Source organism: Corvus hawaiiensis, chromosome 12 (assembly GCF_020740725.1).
Source record: "Corvus hawaiiensis isolate bCorHaw1 chromosome 12, bCorHaw1.pri.cur, whole genome shotgun sequence".
In the NCBI taxonomy this organism is placed as follows: Eukaryota; Metazoa; Chordata; class Aves; order Passeriformes; family Corvidae; genus Corvus; species Corvus hawaiiensis.
Window position 1 is genome coordinate 11,613,748 of NC_063224.1, and position 24,925 is coordinate 11,638,672.

Genomic DNA, 24,925 nt, shown 5'->3' on the forward strand with positions numbered 1-24,925 from the left:
AATGCACAGGAATATGTTCCTGTTGGTTATTGCTCAGGGACAGAAACACTTTCAGATATGATTTTAACTTAAATGGCATTTACCATTGTTAAAAGAAGAAAAGCTCAAAATGAGCATACATAGACATACAGATTCAAATTAGCAAAGTTATGTAGGGTGTCTCATAGGGTATTTGTACTTTTAGTAAAGTGCATTTACTTGGTCTGGACATATTTTAGCTTCTCTTAATATTCTTTTTCTTTTCTGCTTTCAAGAGCAAACCTCAGCATCTAATAAGTTGCAAATTCATTTCCTCCAAAATGAAAAGAGAGCTGAACAACCATTTTTTTGTTGAAGCGGTAAAAGACAAAGATATTACCCTTTGAAAATCAAATCTGTAGTTTGGTTTTTTTTCTTATGTAGATTTCAAAATACACTAAGCCCTATTGGAAAAGGTAATGTTTGTGAACGTTTTCCTGAAAAAATGTGTGTTCTACTTCACATTGCATTACATTAATTTCTTGGCGTTCAAAATACCGCTTTTTTTTTTTTTCAAAGCAGCTTATTTGTAGCATCTGGACTTTTAAAAATCATTCATATTTCATAGTCTAGGGCCTTTTCAGTCTGGATGAAGATGTCTGGGCATCAAAAGCTTGGTATGGTTGGTGCTTCAGTTCACCAGATGCCTTAATTTTCCATCACTCACATTGATTTGTTGGGGTTTTTTTTTAACAGAGTGGTTGTAAGTAATAAAGATCCTCTTCTGTAGACAGTACTTACCATCTTCGCTACAGAAATGAGTGTAATGACTTTTGGAACAGAATGCTGAAAGTTCTTATTTGAGTGGAATGGGCTGAATTGTCCTATCCCATTGAGCAAGTGATGGTGAACACATTGTCCAGTGGTGTGACAAATTCCAGGTTTTGAAAATAGAGCCTATAGGGCAATTTACTTGATTGTGGTAACAGCAGAAGGTAAGATAGTTACTTAACGGCTCAGTCTTTCAGTATTTCACAGAGGTTATTATTTTGGAGTAATTAATTATCCCAGAGATCATTATTTCATTGCAGCAGAAGTTCACATTGGAAAATTTGGGAGATGATGCTTCAAGGAGTTACTGTCTTGGCAAATCATAAACAGGTGTTTTGGTTCAGAGCTGGCAGTTGTGCTGCATGAAGACACCAGTCCAATTCCCTGTTAACAGACCATTCAAGGGATAAAGGACCTTTTCTAGCAGTTTTTGATCAGCTCCCTCTAAAGGGAAGTGCTGTTATGAGTATTACTGAAAACAATATGTCAGTGACAGCCCTGGAAATGATCACCAGCAACTCCTAGCACGGCGTGTCATGTCAGGAGTATTACAGCCAGTGTTAGGTAGAAAAAAATCTATCTGAGAACAGTTTAAACAAGCTGTAGCAAGAGCTAAGGCAAATTAAGCTACTACAATAAATGAGGAGGAGATGCTCGGTGAAATTATATCCTGAGGACAACTTGGTTCAGATGCAAATATATTGCTGCCTCTAAAGGGAAGCAGTGTGGGGTTTTTAAAATTTTGTTTAAGTGTAATAAACATTTGGCTTAACTAACTGGTTTGGCAATTCAGGGCTGATTATTGGGGAGGAAAAAAAGGAGCATGAATTTTTAAGTCTCATTGTTACAACTCAGCTGTGTAGACAGAAGGTGTTTACGTGGAATACATCATCATTGCTACTCTTGGGGAGTGCAGCAATGCCTGCCTGCAAGCAGTTGAAATAGTGGACAAACAATTGTCAAAATCTGGGCTTCTTTAAGCCATACCTGTGAATGAGTGTGATGCAGACGGGCTGAATTCTCTCTTCCTCGTAGCCCAGGTTGTTCCAAGCATACTGAACATAAAACTTGGAAAGAATTCTTTCCTTTGCAGGAACTGGAAACATGCTAGGTATAGCTCTTATGAAAGTCAATGACTTTCTAGGCACAATGCTATGAAAGTGCTTAAATTGTGAATGTGTCCATTGAAGTCTTTCCTTGCAGGCTTTTTTATTGCTGCACATTTCATAACTGATTGGGTTCAGTGTCATAATGCGGTATCACTGTATTTGTTAAAAGAGTCAACGTGTAAAAGGCCAATTTTGAGGAAGGGAAGGCTGTAGCTGTGCATACATAATGGTTTGAAAGTCCAAGACTGCATCATATGTGCAGTTTGTTCTGACAGAAGTTAGTATTCACTAGGTGATTAGGTTGCCTTCTCCCTTGAATGTGCTACTTTTTCCTTCTAATGTTATAGTTACTATTAAATGCTTTCCTAATGACCCCTTCTGATGCCCTGCTAGCATATCAAGCAGCTCTATAAGTCCACTTTAGGTGTAAATGAGTTTTCTGTGGTTTTTCTCCTTGATGTCAGCTCATGTATTGTAATGATAAAGAGGAAGGGAAAAGCCATGACAGCTTAAGTTTTCTCCTACTTTGTACTGAACAGTGCTTAAAACATTTTACAGAAGGGACAAGAAAACTTACTCCTTTATTTGTACTTGATTTTTCTATTGCAATAGCTGTGTTGGGAGGGGACTTCAAGGGTCTTAATTTTAATGTTTTCTCCAACAGTAAGAATTTATCTCTTTGAATTTTGTGGAATTATTGTAATAACTTCACTTCTTGTTTAAAATTTCAAATTTTTGCCATTGTTATAACCCTTGCTAATGAAAAATGCCCATTAAAGTGTCACAAATATTTTAAATGCGTATTCATGCTGTGCTTGAAATCCTGCACATCATTTTCTTAACTAAGCCATTAGCAATGATATATACTGTTACTTTGCAAATCTTCGCTTCAGCAATTTGTACATGTCAAATTTAACCACTACACAATACCTAGGAGTAATAAAACCATCTTGAGCTTAGGTTGTCTGTACACACAGCTCTCAGTATCTCTTTTGACACTTGATAGCAATCATGCTGCTAGATATGTTTTTCACTGTATAATGCAGAACACAGGTCACCTATTCTAATCATGGCTTCTCAGAACACAAATCCATTAACCTCTAGTGATAACCCTGCTGCAAAGACTCGACATAAACAATGCTGCACTGTGAATGATAGAGTTCATGACTGAACTGCATTTCAAGGGGCATTCTGAATAAAGTTAAGAAAGTAGCTCAGAAAAAAAGTTCATGAAATCTAAGATGAGTTGACTGTGGTCAAGGCACAACTGCTTACTGAAATTTCCACTCAGAGAAGGACTAATTCCAGCTAGAATATTGTGCTAATGTGTGCTTATCCTAACTCAATATAGAATGCTTTTACTTGATTTTCTGAAGGTCTTTAGCAAATATTTTTACAGGTTGCTTCAGTGTCACTCAGTCTTGAAGAATTGAAGAGCTTCTTCATTACCAAGAGCCAGGAAATAATTCTGGCATGACAGATGATGGTGTTGGTAAAGCTGACATTATCACAGCACATTGTCATCACTTTCAGCACACATCAGTTGAGATGAAAGTATGCTTCACTTCTTTGACTCTGGTTCTTGGAATATCTATTGTTTGCTTGATTTTTTACCCCCTCAACTCCAACAGATAGGAATTCTCCCTATATACATATGTATGGCTTCTTGAAAGCAGATTAAGTTTTGATGCTTTTTTTCTTAGGTCTTCAGAGACCTAAGGATAGTTTCCCTGGCATACCATAGACTTTCATGTACGTTGTATCTCTTGCTATACATGGGAGCTGTGTTGAGATCTCTCTCGCTTGTTTTTGTTAAGTTCTTTGAAGATTGCCTCAGGCCTCTCTTTTTCATTGTTTAGTGTTCTGATTTTTCTAGCTCCAAACCTTGGCAAAACAATTGTTTTAATCTTGTCACTATCAGGCCCCCTTCAGGAACTTAGAGTAAAATATTGAAAAGTCATTGTCATCCTGTAAACAGAGACTCCCTTTAGAGAAGTTTGTTTCATTATTACCTTGATATTAATCTTTTGGAGGAAGTCACCTCAGACAAAGAGAATTGTCAGATTGTGGGTGATTTTGAGAACCATTGGATCTACAAGCTCATCTTTCCAAGTTGCTTTGTGTAGAGAATCAACTCTCTGCACAGCTATAGACTGACCCACTTGTGAAAATCCCTTGTGAAGATCTCTGTCATCACAGAGACATTTGTTCATTCTTGAGAATAATCTGTTCATTCAGAGAAAATGACCGAGGCCATGTCATCAGTGAAGGAAATGTGACAAACTCTGAACTTGGAATTGATGCAGAGCAACTGAAATCTTCAGCATCTCAGACAAGCAAGAGAGAGCCCATCCCATTTTTTTCTTTCCAAAGAGAGGCTCAGTGTGTGTTGATAAAAGCATTTGCAGTCACAGATGATAAAGCAGGTAATACCAATACAATGTAATACTGGCTCAGGTGAAACCTAATGCCACTGATGGCTTTCTTGTGAATTGTCCATGTCTCAGAGAAGCCTGGTGAAAGTCTTGCCAGGGATTGTTGTGCACTTGCTCTAATGCTGATATAGGAACATGTAATAGTGATTACAAAGAAGCTGAGATCAGCATTCCAGTTTAGACTCAAGCATTCCTGATATTGTGCATGGAAGCACAACCCTTATCAGCAATTAGTTACTACCTGTAATGTGTTCTGTGGTCAAGAAATTAAAATGTATCTACCATAAATACACCTATATGAGGTCTTGATTTTAAATGGCACATCTCCCAGTAGTTTTTCTTGTCCATACTTTTGGGAATATTTTCAGGTTTTCAGCAAAGTTTCTTGTATTTGCAGAACCCATTGAAATTATGACAGAGAATAAGATGTTTGATTGCTTTTAAAAAGAAAAGTAAAAATTTTAGTGGTGTAAATCCAGCTTAGCATGACTGAGTACCTGTCCATTAAAGGACCCTATTTGGTTTGTATAAAAGTCATGTCTGTTCATGTTTTGTTGATCACAGTGAAATCCATATCAAACCTGTATCAGGAGTACCTATTTTTTGTTTGATTCTGCAGTCTTTACTTGAATCCAGCAATGCTTTCCTGGATGAGTAAGTTCCTGGTGTGCTTAGCAGCTGCATGGAACCACTCATGTAAGACTTGATCAACATGAAAAAGGGTTGAAAAACTTGTTGCCTAAAAGAAATCTATGTGGGTATATTTTAATTGCTACATTACCATGACAGTCTACAATATTTATAATTCTAAAGACTTCCTTGAAACAAGAAAGATAAGCAGCTTGTATGCAATAGAAAAGGAGTCAATACATCAGATGCTTGTCAGATAAACATTGCAGAACTACCCTAATGAAGGTATTGCAATTGCATGAATGTCTGAGATAGTTTTAATGTCAAAAGCTTAATGCCTTTTGGTGCTTTAAGCACCAAAGTGATCATAAAGTTATGAAGTTTTTCAAGGAAGTCGCTAAAAATCCTGTTAGGAGCTTTTTATTACACTGGCAAATTCATGTTGAATTGGTATTCATTTTCACTATTACAGAATAATCAAATTTGTGCTGTTACTCTTGAAAAAGAAAATAACAGGGGTGTAATGTGACACTGCTAATGTGATGAAGCATTCTTACTCTGCTGGGTAAAGGATGCTCTGGCTGCCTGTTCCAGCTTTCTTCAAGCAGTGTTTGAGGGGGGAGGTGGAGGGTATTCCATTTGTGGAAGGAGGTTACACACATTCTGATTTGAATGTGTAATTGTGTTTTGATGGCTGAAAGGATGATGGCTTTGCCCATTTGTGCTTCCTGCCAGGCTGTGGTTTGGTTCTGGGCTGTAAGGACATGACTGTTGCTGCCATCACACATTCAGTGCTGCAATCTCCTGCTTTAGTCATGACGAGCCCCTCATGGTTCTCTCTCCAGAAGAAATGGCTCATATATTCTTTTATGTTCATCTGATGTTTTTACCAGAAGGGAGTAAAGCTTCTAGAGTGTGTTGTTAAAAAGTACAAGCAGCCCCATAAAGGTTCAAATCTGACAGGGATGTTAGGAGGCAGGTCAAGTGACTGCCTAATGAAGATGGATGGAGAAAATTGCTGGTACAAGAATCACATGGTGGGCGCTTAGCCCAGGTTGCTGAAAGTGTGATGGAATCTCACAGCTTCATTTGTCAGTGTCATATTTGGGCTAAAAGTGAGCAGTATTGTTCTCATTTCTTCCAGATGGATAGGTCAACTTTAATATTTATTGCTCTTGTAGAACATTTGTTTGATGTATTTCCATTAGCTAGGCAATAATAGAAAAGCAGTGGAGAGAAACATAAAACAGCTCCCTTCCTCTTCAGCTGAAATATGGCATACCCTAATGTGTAAATATTTCTGAGACTGCCACAGATTTTTAAATTTTTTTATTTATTTGATGACATGATCATATATATTGAGGAGTTTTTAAAAAATAATAGAAAAAACACATTGAGGAAATATAAAATATTTGACTTTTGGTTGAGATTGTTAATCTTTTAACTTTCTGTGAGCTTATAGAGCCTTTCAGGAGAGGCTTTTGCTTAAGAATGTCAGTGACGGGGAGAGGGAGAGAGAGAAGGCACAATAACACTGTATTTGAAGGACTATTATAAGTCTGGAAGTATTCTAGTAAAATCAACTTGAAATATTGGATTTCTAAAATGGAATATAAAGATGTTTATTTCTGTCATCTTTTTTTTCTTAATTTCTGTTGTCGCTAATTACTTTCTCTATGATGGGAAAAGACTACCTAGTCTGGGTTGGTGTAGAATTTAAAATAAATAAGTGATTTAACCATTACAAAATGGTGGCTTGTAGCTGATAGTGGTACCCTGTGGTTACTGTTTATGAACTGATTTTTTTTTCGATTTATAGGAATCGGGTTCAAGGTGTTTGACATATATTACTTTATGCTGTGGAAGGAAACTTAGCTGTTTGTGAAGCAGGTGTTGTGTTAAGTGCAGTGCAAACATCCTAGCCATATGTTTCTATAATTTAAATTAATTTGGTACAGTCATACTGTTAATCTTTAGTGACTTGTTGATTGGCATTTTGCAGACATATTTCTGGAAGGCGCCCAATACCATTTTCTGTAGCCTTTCTGGCAGTAGCAGAGAGTAACATTTCCACAAATTGGAATCTTGTACAGCTCTGGGAAGGGAGCCAAGATTTAAATTAGACAATAACCTCTGCTCTGTATATAGCTTCTATTCTTCAGCTGTAGGGAAAGTGATTTGTTTAATACAGTCAGCTCTGTAGCATATAATAGACTGATATATGAGTCACTCCTTGGCAATGTGTGTTTCTTAAATTTATATAGATTGAACAACTAGTTGGTAATGTACTTAGTTACAGTTGTGCAAACAATAACTATTAGCAGAGCTGAACAGACCTGGAAAAAATTGTGTTTGCTTGGTATTTGCGGAGGATTCTGCAGAACTGTTGGATTTTAGAACAATCCTTCTCTTCAGATGCAGAGGATACAATTTCATAATCATGAGTATTCTTTGAGCTTTGGAAAATCGATAATAAAGCTAATAATAAAGCTTTTATATCAGAGTTTAATATTTTTTATGTTTTGTATATGGGCATGTGTTCTTTAAAAATGAAACTTAGCATCAGTCTGTGTTACAGCTACATAATTACATTGCAGCTCTTTTTGTTTTGCTCTTGTGTATTTTTTTCTCTCTTCATGTAAAAATCTGTTGCTGTCAATTGATACCTGTGAATGCAAAGAATTCTTTTCTTTCCAAACAGCAAGAATCTTTTCTTAAAAGGAGAGCTCTTTACACCATTCAGTTCATGTTTATTTAAAAGCTTAAAATCTTTAGAGCAAATCTCACTTTTTGTCCAACAGAAAATTGATTTTGCTAACAAAAATGGTGTGGGCCTGAAAGAGAATATTCAGAAATATGCAAATCAGTAGAGATAGAAATCTGTTTGAGCAGCTGAACAAAGCAATCAAATTTTCCTCATTGAAAGTTTATTTAGCTCTGCTGTGAACATTTTTGAACAAAATTATAAGCTACTGTTAGTGAAATACTTCTTTTTATAGGAAAAAGGGGCATTCTTTTTAAGCAGAACTATTTTTAATACTCTACATTTTTCTGCCAGGTCTTATATTTACAAAATAAAGCACATTGTAAATATTGAACAATACACAGATATATTTCCTAACAGTTTATAGTATGTGGCATATTCTGGGTGGGTTCCAAGCAGTAGTTAGTATAAATGATATGCCAGTCAAAAATATTTTTGCAACTGTAACCTGTTATAGTGCCGTCTCTTATCTGAAACATCAACGTGATATGAGCCAGATCTCTTTCCTTAAGCTTTACCTATTATATGAATAAGTTTCCTTGTCCTGAACTAATCCTGCTTCTGTCCTGGAAGCTTCTTGCTAGTGCATGACAGCAAAGTATAATTTTATCTAGAGGTTATATAAATCTTAATAATCACTGCTTCTATTAGGTCATGTGCATTTCTTTTTCCTTAGTCAGGGCTCAGTTTTACACAGAATCTATGATGTACTTCAGTGAGTAAGTCAGATTCATACATGTCCAGCATGTCCCTTCCAGGCCATCTCTCTAATGATTCAGCTTCGGTGCAAAAGCTGTTGGAAGTGAGATGAATACTTAAAATTTGACCATTTCTATTGGTAAATAAATGTGTGGTTTCACAGTGTGCCATGTTTGTCACTGGTATTAATTCAAGGTGTTCCTTCATCTTTCATCCACTCTTCATTTCTGCGCCAGGTGAAAAAGAACCCTAAATTGTGTTTACCTCCCCAAATTCTATGTTTCATTTTTTGCAGTGGGACCTGAAAAAAGTTGTATCAGCATAAGCAAAGGTGAACCAAATTACAGAGCAAATAACTAAATAAGCAAGTGGGTGGAGGTTTGAAGCATGATGCACGCTGAGATATTCTCTGGTACTTGAGGTCACTTAGCATCATTTCTGCTGGTGGCAGTGCTGACATCAGGACTTTGAGTCACTGCAGTGCCTTTTAGTTTGGTTCCCGTTGCTGCTGATATAACCATTTTCTTGTTATATGGCATATCACTGGTTTTTGGAAGCAGGAAGTGCTGTGAATCTCCTTCATTGTTGATGATGAACATTCTAAATGTTGATGACTCTTTAGATGACTGGGAACTTCTAGTGTGGGGAGTGTGTGAAATTGTCACTTTAACATTCTGATAATAAAAAAATCTATTAATGATGTTGAAGGGCTGTGATACAAGCTGAACACCATTCCATATCTTTCAAGCAAACATAGATTACTGAGCCAGTAGCATGGGTTGTGCTTCTGAGGGGAGGAAGAGACTGGAAAGGGGCCTGAGTTTCCCTAAATTTATGTTTATGAAGGAAAACATAGGAAGAGTGAACACTGTAGAAAGAGAATTTACAATGGAGAATGGTGAAGAGTTTATACTCCTTAGTCCCCCTTTCACACATGCATGGGGTACCAATATGACAAAAACTTTTTCCTTGTCTCAGAAGATGATATATTTATATGTTGACATGAAAATTGATAACCCTTTTATTTTTTTATAGTAGTTATTTTAGCTACAGCTGATATTCCATTTAGTGGAATATGGCACACCACCAGCACCACCATCTGAATCAAATGGTGCAGCCTGATTTATGTCGGCAAATAACCCTTCAGTGTTTTTCTCCCTGGTAAATACCACAGCAGGTTTCTGTTTTTCCTAGGTAATTCTTATACAAATTATTTTTTGACTTTTGATTTGATGAGAGGCATGAGGGTTGGGGGTTTGGTATGTAAATAGAAGCAGAGGGGTTTCTTACAATCAGTGCTTTGTCTGTAAGGTTGGACAAAGGTGAGGTTACAGCACTGAAGAGCTTCCTGTGTCACTTGGAATTGTCCTTGGTGGTTTCAGTGGTGCTAAGGAAGGTCCCACGTGGAAATGTGTGAAGGGTCATCACAGCATGTTACCCAGAATTTCCCATGGCTGTGTGTGAGCTTGGACAAGGACAACTGTTCCATGTTTTGGAAAGGGAGAAACCATAAGATTATGTGGGGGACAAAGGAAAGAGACCTCTTTGCTCTAAACCGTTTTACTGGTGGTCTGGAATTATGAGATTAACTTAAATTTCATATTTGCTGTTACAAGCTGGCCATTTTTTCAAAATATGAAAAAGTGGCATTTATATGGAAGTGCATAAAAATGTGTGCTTTGAATTGTTACTGGATGCTCTCAAAACCATGCTTTAGAAGATATTACAAAATATAATAAATATTTTTCTTTAGATTTTGAATATTTTTCCTTTGCTCTGTTAATCCTTCTTCAAAACTTATTTTAATCTCACTTTTCTCTTACCAGCTTTCAGTTTATCTTTTCCTTGTCTATCTCATAAGCTAATTTTTATTATCCTGCTCTGATAATCATGGCCTTACTATCCTTTTCTATGGGTCTTTATTCCACCCTTTCTCTGCCTCCTAGTACCCAGCACTTGTACAGCATTTTATACCACTTGTATATCTTCTTATTCCTCTACAAACCAGACTGTATATATTTTATTTGACAACTCACTTCTTCCATTAAAATACATTTATTGTTCTTCACCAGTTTTGAAAATACAGTTGAGCAACTTTGTTTTGATTAACAGAAGAAATCTCTTTCACTGGAAAACTGCTATAATTCCAGGGCAGATAAGGCAAGTAATTACAGGCAAAACCATTAGTGTGAGGATGGCTTGGTTTTGGGGTTTTCTAAATCTAAAATCACCAGACAATAAAATATTATCAGAAACTGTTCTAGATGCTTGTACAAATGAAGAGAAAGCAATTATTTATAATACCTTTTATTTTTTTACTGGCATTATGTTCCCATGCTTTGTTAGTATTTTCCTCTTTTGGTGGCAAATGGTGCCAGAACATCAGGTGCTTTTGCCCTGTTCCTGCCTTCTCCATTGCATTCACACTAACAGTGTGCAGATAGAAAAAGTGACTGAGAAACGTTATGGTAGAGGAAAATCACCCCAGTTTGGCAGGTACAGCAACCAGTCAAATGGATTTCCTGTGATTTGTTCTTGCTGGGAACAGGCAGAGTGATCTGGATGTTTTGTGCTCCTTTGCATGGTTTTGCATCATTTCACTGGCTCACCAGAACTGGATGTGGGATTTGTAGTTCTGAGCCCTCACGCAACTTTGATATCACAGAAGCAAAATATGTCTGTGTTGTAAAACTTGGCTAAAGTTATTGTGTGTTCCAAAATATAATATAGTAATGAAACAGCTGTAGCCCTGGGTATTTGGGAAACAAAACCCTGAATATACAGGATTTTGCCCTGATTCCAGGGCTCACTTCTGCTTCCCAAAGGTTTCTGATCTCTGAGGAATTTTCCATTTTAAAAGTGGGATGGAATGGTAAGGTTCAAGAAATAAAATAAAATTGAGAGAACTCCCAGGAGCTTGCAGCTAGCTGTAGCAGGCTTCTGCCTGCCAGAAGCACGTGTTTATGGTGCAAAGTATTATTTGGTTCTTTCAGAGTGGTTTCTGTATCAAAAATACTATCTCAGAGACACCCAAAGAAATGTTTTTGGTGGAGCTCAGGTCATGTCATCAGCTGACAAGGAAAAAGAGTGCTACATGGATATAAGCTTGTGACTTTCCCCATTTGACCTCCAATTATGAACCTGTCTTGGAATTAATAGGCATCCCTAGCAGTATCTTGCATAGTTGCTGAACATTTAGACAAAGAAAGTTCATGAAGAGATTACAGCTTTTATACATCTACTGATTATGATTACAATTCATGCATCTACTTTGAAGTCATGCTAAAGCTACATCTGATCATTTTAAATTCGACTAAGAAGTATTCAACTTCTTGCACATCTTTGATATGATTATCATGAGACTGAATTATCTCAGTCCACTAAAGTAGGAGAATATATTCAGAGTGTGCGTTGTGAGCTGTGGAACAGCTTGGCAGCAGAAATGCCACTAGGATCTGGTGTCTCTCATACTTCAAGAAAAGAAATGCAAGAATTTGCATGTATCAAAGCTCGTGCTTGCTTACATCAAGACATGAAGGGTAGTACTTGACTGTTCAAGTGAGGTTTTATTACCGTTTTTAGTTTTATATTTAAAAACTTTGTTTTTTCTACGGCATCTGAAAATTATGAGAAGGAATTACTGGTGTGCTTTTTAATATGCACTTAATCTAACACTCATTAGTATTTTGACACACCAATGCTGAGGATCACCTGAAGACTTGAGAGGCCTGGTTTTACGATGGTGCCAGGCATTTCCAGCCCTGCATGTGTGAGATGCTTAATAGAGAATCTCCATATTTTAACATCAGGATTTTCCTAGTATGAAGGTTTGACTGAAATTTTATTCATTTCATTTGTCATAAATGGAATTTGCTGTGTACCCTTTGTGTGTCCTCAACCCTCAGCTGAACCTCAGGGACTGCAATCAATACCAGAAGTAATTTCTGTGCCCACTTTCAAGAAGAAATACAGTGACCCAATTAAGTGAAGAAAATGCTAGACTGTAGTAATGGATAAAAATGCAATTAAAGTAGGTTACTCACATACAAAATAAAGTTTCTGCTGCCCAAAACGTTGCCTTTAGGTTGGAATGAAACAGTGGGAAGCTAAAGATAGATAAATTAAGCTTGATTAGTCTCTGTGGCATAAATTAGGAATACAAACCACCATGAGGGATTATTCTACTCTTAAATTTAATTCTCCTGTACTGTTATTTCAGGGCATTGCATCCAATTCCATCTTGCATGTTTAAATAAAGTCAGATGTTTCTGAAGACTCTCCAGAGGCCTCCCTGCTGTGGGACTTGTAATCATATCCCAGCTAAAAATAGTGGAGAAATCCTCCAGGTTTCAGGTTGATGTAAAAAAAAGAAACAGGAGGAAGTCATGTGTTATGTGCCTGTTTACAAAATACATCTGTGATCTATGTTATATTAACACACATAATTTTTCCAAACTGAAAAATGTCATTGCCTGAGGAACACTTGAAGGTGACTGACAACCCTCTGGCGCTGGGGCTGGGGTGTTTCTGGGTGGCTTTCCTCAGTTTCTCACTGGGGTATGTGTGTAGTAAGAGCAGTTACATCCCACAGTCTGTCTTTCTAATAGACTTGCTCTGTACAGCTTTGCACATGGTGAAGTAGATTTAATGGAGACTTTTAAAAAATGATATTTATCTATTTGATTATGATTAGTGCTTCTAAAGTGGAAAGTATTTAATTTCATTAAAAAATGCAGGAACTCATGGTATTGGTATGGCTGAGAGTTGAGATATTTAAGATTTCATGCATGTACTGATTTTAGCTTGAAAGCATCTTTACTGATCCTCCTTTATGATTATTATAAAATGTCTACATCTGCTTCACCCTTTCTCTATCAATTTTACATTTAAAACTTAATATAATTTGCTAGTGTAGTAGAGCTGATTCACAGTCTAGAATGGAATTTACAATTTTCACTGAAGTGAGTGAAATTTGATATAAGATTGTAAGAAAAGCTACTTACAGCCCCAATTGCAGTATAATCACATCACTTTAAATTTGTGTGCGAAAATGTTACAGTAATCTTGAATATAGTGATGTAAAAGTATTTCTTGGGATCCTAAGTATAAAATGCTGTCATTATGCTAAGAAATGCTTAGGTTCAACGCTTAGACAGTTTATATAAAATAAATGGGGGGGTAGACATGATTAACAGCTTGATTGTATGAATTTAATGCGTCAAAGGGGAAAGTGGAATAGAAATGTTCATATGGCAAAACCAGCTCTGCGTTTATGCATGTCCCTCCTGAGGAAACCCAACCAAACAAAAGCCCTATAAGCCTGTTAGGGGTAGAGGGGTGCTCAGAGGTGCAGGAGGGGAGTTGAAGAAGGGCCCTTAATGCTGTCCTTGGTGTGTTAGGGCTGCTCCCTCGCAGGACCTCGCTGGCTCTCAGGTCCCGGGGTGCTGGAGGACTCCTGTCCATGAGCGGGTCATGAGGCAGTGGCTCCAGCCATGGTCCAGTGCTTGATGTCATTGGTGCTCCTGCCACAACCTGTGCAGGGCTGGGGAACCAGATTGGAGGTACAGCCCCAGAATCAGGTCCACAGATTTGGTTTGGATCTTTTTTTCAAATTATTTTGTGGTGTGTTGGAGGCCATTCTGAGAGGCTGTTGATCTTTGTTTGGTAAATGTCATGGAGAAAAGAGACATTTGCATCTTCTCACAGGACTGTGGAAAAGGATCCATTTTGCTTTACCCTTGCGTCATTATTCAGAGCAGTTGTGTAAAAAGAGCATATTTTAACTGCCATATGTCCTCAGATGTCATCAGAAATAAAATCTTATATAGAATTTCAGCTGTTTAGAGTAATGTAATTCATAAATTGCATACACCAAATGGGTGAGGTGAGAACTGCATGTGTGAGAAGTCCTTTGCTCATGTGGAATCAGAATTGCCACAAAGTTGTAGAAAAATACATACAAACAGGAGCAATATAAGTAAGTTCTTTTTACATTTTAGCAATATTTTCCTTCCCTGACATTTATGTCTAATCTGGTTTATTGCAGCAACAAGTATGTGCTCATGAGAGTGGTTGTGAAAATAATTTTGTAGTTCATCACTGCAAACATATCTAGGTTAGAAAGCAAAGCAAGAAAACATGTTCTTTAAATATTAATGTATTTTTAAACAAAGACTTTAACTACAGTGGCCTCTCCTTGGCTTTGTCACTGAATATCTTAACATCTGGTCTCTTTCTGTGTTTCAAGCTTCAGACAACACCAGGGTGTGATGATAGGGAATGTACTTCAGAACGATGTGAAGTAACATCTGTAGATCTTGTAGAGCCTTTTTAACGTGAAACTCAGTGGGTTAGTCTAAGTTTGATATTTGTATTAGCCTTGTACAGAGGAGAAGTAGTATTAGCGTATGTAGGAGGACACAGAGATATACCCAGAATCTATGTTAGAGTGTCTATTTTATTACCTTTGAAGGCACAGCTCCACAGACTGTGGACAGACATTCTTGTCTACAAAGAGTCAAAATAGTAAATTGAAACTCTTTGAACATGTAACAGCAAAATTGTTGGTATGTTTGTCTTGGAGAACACTTTCAAGATTCAGACTAATTTTCTAACACCTTAATCTTGTGTAAATATTAGGACCAGGACTGCTCTTTGAACCACCATTTAATATGCATGCATTTAAATATGGAATAATTAGCATTAAAAGTCTGGCATATATTGAATTGCCTTGACCATCAGTCAGCAGAATAAAACTCTGCATATTCATACAAAGTTACTTCTTGCATATAAAAACATTTATAGAATGTGTCCTTCTTAAGAGATCTGAAAATGTCTAACATGAGACCATTAAATATTCCTTTCACTACTGTTCCTAAGACTTGTTCAGTATCATACTTTGCAAAATATCATTCAGTTACAGCTTTTGGCTGTGGAATTCATTGAAGGAGTTCATATTAAAGAGTTTGGCTGGAATCACAGAGATTAAGTCTGTGCTTTTTATTGTTATTGTCAAAGTTTTTATTTGCTTGGCTGAAAGCTTTTAAAGTAACTTCAAATGTTTCCATTCTAATTGCTTTTCCAAAACTTTTAAATCTGTACTATGTGCAAACAGTGTGTCTGATGCATATTGAGGCTATATGAATAAAATATAAATGTCTATTTTTCTTTCGGATCTTGCTCAAGTATTTTATCCCACTGAGATTTTTTCGGCTCTAAGCAGAGTTAGAGAATGTGCATGTGTACACATACATACAGGCATAGCCTCACTTATATAAGGATATATATAACAACTAGTGTGGCACATGTTTGAGACTCAAAAATTGGAATCTAAATGGTCCCCTGAATTAAAAGCTTTAAAATTTTAAATATCAAAAGACTGTCACATGTATGATTGTACACATATTTATGAACAGATTCTCTAATTAATGAACCACTAACAAGATTATCATTTGCCTAAAATTCAGGATTGAGAATGCGGCAGCAAAGCTGGGTACTTTAAAGTTTTGGGCTCCTGTTTGTTGGCTTGTTGCTCATCAGTGATGTGGTTGTAAGCAAATTCAGTTTTCTGGCATGAAATAGGAATGCCTTTAGTTTTCAACAGGGCCTCCATTTCCTCCAGGTTATTGCAGGGTCCTGATAAGGTGTGATAGAGAATCCTGATGGGGAAGAAATGGAGAGAAATAACTGTTGTGTAGCAGGTTCTGGTGGTCAAGGTTGCCAAGGCTGACACTCCCTGGGTGGCTTTTTACGAGTCCTTGAAGACATGTCCTAGCAAATTTGTAGGCAGAACCTAGCAGGAAATTAACCCACCTCCAGAAAGTATGAACTACTGGAAATAAGAAAACACTGTAATCTGTCTCAAAAAGCTGATTGCTACTGTACTATTCTATAATAATCACTAATCTTAAATCTGTTCTAAAAATATGAACAGAAAATCTCAAGTATAAACTTGGCATGTATAGTATGTTTTACCCAGTGGTCCAGTATTCCATTAAAGTCTTCCAAAATGTTATCTGTTACTGACAGAACATTGTCTCTGTGCACGTATCCCTACCCTTGTGCACACAGAGACAGCAGTTTTCTCTTAGATGGAGCTGGGATACCTTATGTGCTTACTCACATGCGGTCACAAGCTGACCCAAATGTCTTTTGCCTGCATCTGGTCCAACTCTCCATCTCCTTTATGCTCAGTGGCTCAACCCATAACCTCTTAGTGCTGCTGTTGTCTATGGTGAATAATACAACTGGTGCTGGGCAACACACACCTTAAAACATTGGCATCCTGCCAGAGGAGTGAGTCCCAAAATTTCTGTGGGTATTGATGTGGTGTCAAAATCAAGGCCACTATTTTGCATTCATCCTGAGATAAAATTTCTTCTTCATTTGCAAGATTTAAAACAATGCTTCATTCACTTACAACGATATGAATCCTTACAACTTTGCTGGTGTGGCATCTGTAAACAACAATCTGTCTCATTGTTTCTAGTAGCAAAATCGAAATAGAATACTTGTATTCTATAAAATAATTTGTATACCATCTACTGCTTCTGAAATATTGAAACTTCGATGAATGACTTGGTCTTCCAGAAAAGAACTCTCTGCGCCTACTACGAACACATCATAACTTAGGAGTAAAGCCTCTACAGAGATTAGCTGGATATCCATCTAGAACAGAAAGGATTGGCAAATTCTTGCATGGTTTTTTTCTGTTCATTGAGAAAATAAATTGTGTTTTTTGATGAGAACCCCCCAGTATTTAATTTAATACATCTGGTGAGGACACTGATGTTTGTAGGTGGTGATAGTTAATACTACTTGAAAAAAAAAGAAAAATAAAAAGTCCCCTGTCCCAGCCCTCCTCCCACTCCTACTTCTGTTGCCAGAATAATTTTAGTGTATATTTTTTTTGTTTGGAATAATCAGGCTGAAGTAGCATTAGTCCAGCTTCTCATCTTTTAATTACAGACAGTTTATTGTCTATGCTGTCCCACTTTCTGCATGGTTCCCCACCAGCCAGCTAGACTTAGCAATCTCCATTAATTTAATTTGGCATTTCATTCAATCAGACAGGCTGTGAACATGATGAATTTTTTTTTTTTTTAAATAACACAATGCTCATTCTTAATTGATGTCCTTATCAGACATTGTATTTGCCAGAGCTGTAATTATTGGTCAGGCAGCAAAATCAAATCTGCCCAAATGCAGTGAAGATGTTCTTCGGTGAAATTATTAAGATACAGTACTTAGACCTGCAAAGTAATTTAGTTTTGGTCTGTAATTACATCTTTTGGGATTGTTATCTTTCATTTTACTCATAAGGGTAGTGTAATCTCAGAGGAATTAATTTGGCAAATATGAAGATAAAACTGAGATTCTTGCCATAATATATATTTGTGCAAGTAGATATTTCTCTATATGAAAACTGCAAGTATGCTCACACCATAAAAGAATGATTTTATTAATGGCTATATTTAAAAAAAAAAAAAAAGTCTTCTAATTTTACTGCAGAAATACTGGAAGTGTGATCAGTTGAGGGTGCCATTTTCCATTGGCAGCAAATTGGCATCGGGAATAGTAGAATTTGGATGTGTAACTGCCTAAAATACATAAGTGGATGTATAGTGCTGTGACAGAACTGGTTTAGAGCTTGTTCTGCAGGCAGTGAGAATTTTTACTAGAAATACTATCCCAAGAAACTTGAAATGTGTCTTTTGACTGAACATTTATCATTATGAAAAGACTGCTAGTGTAATGATAATTAAGTCTGAATTCTGTTTTCCAATAAGGGTTGGGGTAAGGTTTCCTTTAATTAAAAAAAAAAAGCAGCAGGGAGTGGATTCTGTCATAACTATTAATTCTTTATTTATTCTCAGATATATGATATGTAGTCTTTGAGTATAGAATTGCAGTCATACCTTTTAAGCAAAATTTAAGTTGATGGATTAGCTATGAGTAGATGATAAAATGTGTTTCATTCCTGTTCTGGATATCTGTTTTTTAAGTTTTTCTTTTGGGACATTTATTCACACTTCATGGTTTTGCTGTTATCCTGTGCTGGAACAATAACCTTTCCAATGGTGGTTCTTCCTTGGGGTTGCACTATTATACACCAGTATTGTAAAAAGAAATATTTGGAATATTTAACAAGTTTCCCTGCTGAATTAGATTTTCTTTTTTGAGTGTAAAAATACTAGTATTTTAAACATTCATTTTTGTTCTGTTGAGATGCTCAGATAAAAGTCTGGGCTCCTTTATGTCTGGTTTTAAGTTCCTTATGTATTTCCGTATTTGACCTCTTGAGGCAGTGAATAGTTGGATGTGAGTTCTAATGTTTTTCAGATTAGAATTGCACCACAGGCCAGTTGATTTAAAGACAGGTTATAAAAAATACTAATGACTGAACATTGTAAGTAAAATGATTTCTCCATTAAAATCAGCAGCAACATTCTGATTAACTTTTATAGGTTTGAAATGTTACTCTGTGTTTCCATAACACCTTCAAATGTTGTTTGCTTTACTTTTGAAGCTTTTTTTTTTAAAACTACTATGGTTTTGTGGTGTCAAGTTCTCTTCTGCTTGTTTTATCTCTTGCTACAAGGAGTCAATCACAGTTGCCAAAGAGCCCAGAGAGTGGCCACAATTCAACATTTGAGATTTTCTGAAGATTTTTTTGTAGAAATTCAGACTCAGCGGACATTTAATCGCTGATTTTTATCCCAGGCTTCCAAGGGTGTTCTGTGGTGTTCATCATATCAGACTTCTGCCTTAAAACAACTGCTCATTAGTCTCAGCTTTCATAACCAACCAATTTTTAAGCTCTGGTGAGTAAAAAGGGTAGTTTGAAAACCCAAGTAGCATTGTGCTGTGCCAATTCCAAGTGGCTTATCCCTTGATTTACAAACAGATATCCTAACATTTGGCCCCAGAGGTCTGGTCTGAGAAAACATGCACTTTGTAGAAGTGTGGCAGTGATACAGTTTTTATATCCCCAAAGCTGGGCAGGAGTTGATTTGGTCTTCATTAGGGCATGTGCTGAGGAAGGAGAGGGCTGGAATTTTTCCTTTGCATTGCAAATAAACACCCTTGCTAGAGAAGCTGGATAAGACCAGGTGTTCGGCTTCAGGTTTGGTAGTTGAAGAGAAGAGAAGAGCTTCAACCAGCTATTTTAGAATGAATGAGTTTTCTGGACATGCTTTATACAAGGTGTTAGTAAACCAAGCATCCGGTCTCATTCCAGTCTTCATGTCTGTCCAGAGGGAGTTCAGCAGGGTCAAGACTCAGGTGCCTTTCCAACATAGAGGAGTAGAGGAGCTGTCATAGTTTTAATGCAATGATTTGCATGAAGAATGGAAGCTGTGATTCACATCAAGTTCAGAAGAGGCTTTGTTTGTGTGCTGTTCATTTCCTGAAATGGGCAGATGCGTGTGGTTTCCTAGGGTTGGTGGTGGCAGTCAGCTGGCTACTCCCACTTATTGTGTTTGTCAAAACTGAAGAGAGAGTTTGAACTCCTGAAACCAAAGGAAACAAATTGCACTTTGTAATGCAATGGTGTGTATTGCCAAAGGAAGCTGGAGACATTTTATTCTTTCCTAGTTACAGAGCAAGAGTGCTCTGAGATCTTTACATGAAAAGCTTTATGCAAAACCTACCCTATTGCTCTGGCAAATTTCTTTGCAAAGCATCCCAACACCGTCCCAAAACAGAGATAGCTGGCCTAGGTGCTGCACTGCACTCTCCTTCTGTCCCAGGAAACCCAACAGGTGCAAGCCTTGGAGTCTACCTGGGCAGGCCAAAATGCTGGGTCTCCTCTTTAATTTGAATCCCTCTTGTCAACTATACCAATGCTCTGAGCTGTTTATGAGGGGTCAGAGGAAGGGATCCTTAAGAAAATAATTGAAGAAAAATATTGCCTGCAACAAGAGTCTTTTCACAAAAAATTATTTTAGTAAAATAGGCAAGAACCCGTTGTTCTATTTAGAATGATTTATAACTGTTCCCAGCTGATCACAAAGTGTTTCTAAATTAAAAGCCATTAATTATAGCCTTATATAGATACAAAGATATGCAAGAAGTGCTTTGTAATTCCTGCTCTGCACTTCAGGTGAGAGCTTTTTAAATTACTTGGACCATTGGAGCCACCTGCTTGACTAAATGCTGAGGGCCCTGTGTTTCAGTACTCATCAGTGCATTGCAGTGTTAACATTGTTACTGATTTTTCTCATTTCTCCAGGGCAAATACTAATTAATGGATACAATTCACAGCTGATTAGCTGTAGTTTCTTCAGTAATTACATTCGCAGACTAACTGTTCAGAAGAGGATTTCTAACCCAGTTCTTATTTCACTCTAAGCTTAATTTGTTTTTTGAATTGTTTAGGTCCTTAAGATAATAACCATTTTATTTTCTTTTGTTGTTATAGGTACCATTAGATAATATGGAAGTTTAATCTTAGAAATACTCACTGATAATTGTTATGTGCCTTCAATGGATTTCTAGTTCAGAGACAAAAAATAAATGTAAAGAATATTAGTTGTGATCCATACTAATAAAAGCTGAAATATTACAGTTTCTGACATCAGTGCCTGAGTCATACACAATAGGGTCTTAAATATCATAGCCTAAGAACAGAATGACTTGAAGGATATGTACCTGTAACTTTTAGCTTTGACATTCCTTGTTATATCATTTGCTTCCACAGCCTTAATAAAATGGAAAATTTAATTGTCACTCTGCCCTTTGTTTTACTTTAATAAAACAAAAAGGAAGAAAACCACCTGGCAATCAGAAAGCAGTAGCTGTGGTGTGAGCAATACATGTACATCAAAGCAATGTAGAATTTTACTCTTCAAGGTAAAAATCAGCCACAGTTCTGTTTTGAGGCACTGGAGCCCTCAGGATGCTAAGGTTATTAAAATAGGGGAGGTTTTGTCCCCACTTATTTATCCAGTGTTAGTGTAATACTTGCCTAGTGTACCTTTGCCCTTAGATATCCTTTGAAAACTTGACTTTTTTTTTTTTTGTTACTGTAGAAAGAACAGCTCTATTTGAGCCATTTGAGTTTTTCATGTAAATCATTCTTAGTTTGCCACTAACTGACATGAAAAATTCTATCCTGTCGATCGCACTGTTGAGCTGAAGTAGTGTCTTTGTGCAACAAATCCACACACACATCCGTATGTGCCAAAACAGTCATTTGAATGTGCAATTTTACTTGAATTTTTTAAGCTCCAAACATGGGTGACATCTGGGCTTTTAAAAAATGGATGACATTACTTGAGTATCTGCATAGCTGGGGATAACAGAGTTTTAATAGCTATGAGGCAGCCTACATATTGTGCTAAGGCCTCTGTTGCTTAACATGTGTTATAGGTTGAAAGATTCAGAATGATAAGTACACAAATGGAATTTGTTGCTTCAGAATGAGGGATCTCATCTTGTATTCCTTCCCTCCCCTATGAGTGTCTCCTAATTTTGGTGATGTCCTGTTTAGTCAATCTGACAATTCATCAGGTACACAAGGCTCCAATTCTTTTTTCTTTCCTTTTATTTTTTTTTTTTTAAATCTCCTTTTAACTTTGTCTTATTGCCAGAAGTGGATGTTTTGAGTTTTCAGGGAACAGGCTTTTCTTGAAAGGATCACTGGTCCCTCCAGTGAGAAACTGGGGAGTCTGAAACATTTCACTGCTAAAAACAGTCAGGCACTAAGTGCAGTTGTAGCAAATTGAGCTGAAACAAAGTGGTTTTCCTTTCAGGCCAGGTTCAGCTGCTCTGAAAGCACAACAGAGTTCCTTGCTTGGAAAGAACAATCTGTGCAAGTGCATGGTCACCCATCTTCACGTGCTGGTTGCAGAGCTTATGCTGCTTTTGTGAGCGTTTGCTGTTGTGGGGCTGAGGAGGGGTTAGGGTCCACCAAGATCCAGCAAGATAAGATAAAACAAGGCCTTCCTAAAAAAATTTGTTTTATAAAACTTGAAAATGGGAGTTAAGAGAGGAATGCTCAGTGTGGCTTTAGCAGCAGTGATGTGTTAGGGACAGCACAGGGGCTTTTTCCTCGCTTGGCACTCTATCTTGCCCTGTGCTCTTTGCCTGGTAGTAGCGATGTGCAATTGTGAAAGCCTGTTTTACTGCAGGTGCATGTCATGCCTAGTGTCTGTTCCTTGCAGCAAAGACTGTGGATGTTCCCTCCTCTGGGAACATGTGCAGGACTGGTTACCAGCCTACATGCCTTTGGAAGTGCCGTTCAAGGGCATAAGGCACAGTATTATGCTGATATCTTTCTTTCTGTGTTCAGTCCCTAGAAGTAAAAGTACTTATCTTCTTAACAAATGTTCATACTTGAGAATTTGGAGGAAAATGACTGTGGCATCAAAGGAAATGCCTTCTTATCACTGGCATATGGCATGAGAGTTCCACCTCAGTGGGAGCAAGTGGGCACTGGGCACACCTTGGGGTCTGGGTGTCAGACAGTTTCTCTGGTTTGCAAAATCTTCTGGTGTTAATGTTCACTGGGAGACGGGGCACTCCACTGGAGTGAAAGATAAACAAAGGCGGATTGTTTGGCTTTTCAATTTTGTGGAAAGAATGGGACTTCAGGAACAGCATTACAGATTCTCATTCTTCCCCTTACTGGTCTTCAGCTTTTTAAAACCAGGTCTACTTGGAGTAGTAATACAGCAGCTCCTTCTGGCTGCAGCAATCCTCCGGGTCAGGATCACTGATGGAAATACTACAATGTGCATCAGAAAAGAGGTAGTAGAAGTGTCTTTCCTTGGAGTCTCTTTCTAATGGATTCTTAATTTCCAAAGTCACCTTTAGGTCTCTGGGGTGGCTTTGCTGCATGGACAAAAAGAGTCGGAGAGATACATATGAATATCTTCCTTTCACAGACTGGGGGATGCAGAGTATGTAATAACAATAATAATAATAATGATGATGATGATGGATTCAATCAAGTTCTGACTTCAAAGAACATCTGCAAAATTACATCTTATCTGTTTGTTGATTTAATTTTGTTGGGTTTTTTTCTTCCCCCAACCTTTTCTATGCCAGTGATGGGGTAAAGAAAAGTTTATCATGGCATACATTAAATCCAAATATTTATTTTTCTTTCAGTTTGGAAACAATAACAACTACATGAACATGGCAGAGGCAAATAATGCATTTCTTGCTGCAAATGAGGTAGATGTTTTTATTTTTTATCTATGCTCATATTCTGCTGTTTGCTGTGATAATTTAACAGACTCTGAATGGATGAAGAGTGAAGTGCCGAATTTCTGTGTGTTTTATGGAGCACAAAATAAAGACTTTAATGAGAAAGAAAATAACCTGACAGCTCTCCATTACTAGTCAATTTAGCTGTCCATAAGGCTGTTACTTACATAGCATGTCAATAGAAACAAATCTGCTTTATGTATGGAAAAAAATTATGAACAGAAGGAAACAAATAAAAAGCACAGTAGGTGTACACTTTGAAAGCAAGCTTAGTAATAGTCATTACTAGCTAATGTTCTAATTTTTGTTATAGATACAAATGGTTTAATTTGGGTTCTTAATACTCATATGAGATAGAAAACCAAAGCCAGCTCTTTTGCCTGAAGTGTATATGCTGCATCAAGGAATCTTTTGAATCCAGGCTCCAGAATAAACCCAGAGCCTGGGTTGTGGAGATGATGTATTTGATCACTGCCTGTGTGAGTGGAAACAGGAGAAAGTGTGGCAGCTCCAGGCTCCATGTATCTGCTAGGTGGGGCCACGTTACAGCCAGTTAAAAGACCATCAACACATTAATCCTGACCCCAAGTCCAGACAGAAACTGCCTTTGCTCATCCTTGAAACCCAAGCTCTTACTCCAAAGGAAAGAATGGAAAGTGCAAGATGCACTGTCTAGTATGTGCACAGCAATATGGAGAACAAGAACTGTTTATATAGGGTGCATGTCATGACTGATCTTCCCAACATGAGGAAAGGGTAGAAAACCAGGCAGCCCTGATTTTCATATTGTAAGTAGGAATTCAGTCACAGGTATTCCTGTGCACTTCTAAAACAGTGATCTCAGAGAAAATAAGCAGAAAGGTGTATCAATAAACATGAAGGTTAGAATTAAGGGTAGGATTTTATGAATCATTTATACAATGGTCACCATATCTTTTTACCCAGCAAGACTGCTTAGATAAGGGAATATTGTTTGGCACTAGCTCCAGTGTTATTTGTGATAATGAACACAAACCCCATCTGTAATGACAACATGATGTTTCTTTCTGTAGAATTTCTTTCCTACATTTGAATCAAACATTGATGAAAGCTCTGCTGCCAGCAGCTGTTCAGAGACAATTTAATTCCAGCTGTGATAATTCACCGTGTCAGACATTGGCTGTTATATGTTGATACAACAGTTCTCCAGATTTGCATTTTTATCAAAAGGAACAAATGTTTTGAACATTTCAGTACAGATGGCATTTAACCATGCACACAAGTTTTTTTTTTTTTTAATATATGTG

General features: G+C 37.2%; 1 protein-coding gene across 5 annotated transcripts in view; it reads left to right on the top strand.

The window, feature by feature from the left end:
• TOX3 (TOX high mobility group box family member 3) overlaps positions 1-24,925 on the top strand; it is an 85,751-nt gene that overhangs the window by 31,881 nt on the left and 28,945 nt on the right. For 4 of the 5 annotated variants that reach the window (XM_048316607.1, XM_048316609.1, XM_048316608.1 and 1 more), the window contains exon 2: positions 23,541-23,606. The exons of the other annotated variant lie outside the window; for it this stretch is intronic. In XM_048316607.1, the coding sequence (XP_048172564.1) occupies positions 23,541-23,606 (66 nt within the window). The remainder of the gene's footprint in view (positions 1-23,540; positions 23,607-24,925) is intronic. 5 annotated transcript variants of the gene reach the window in all.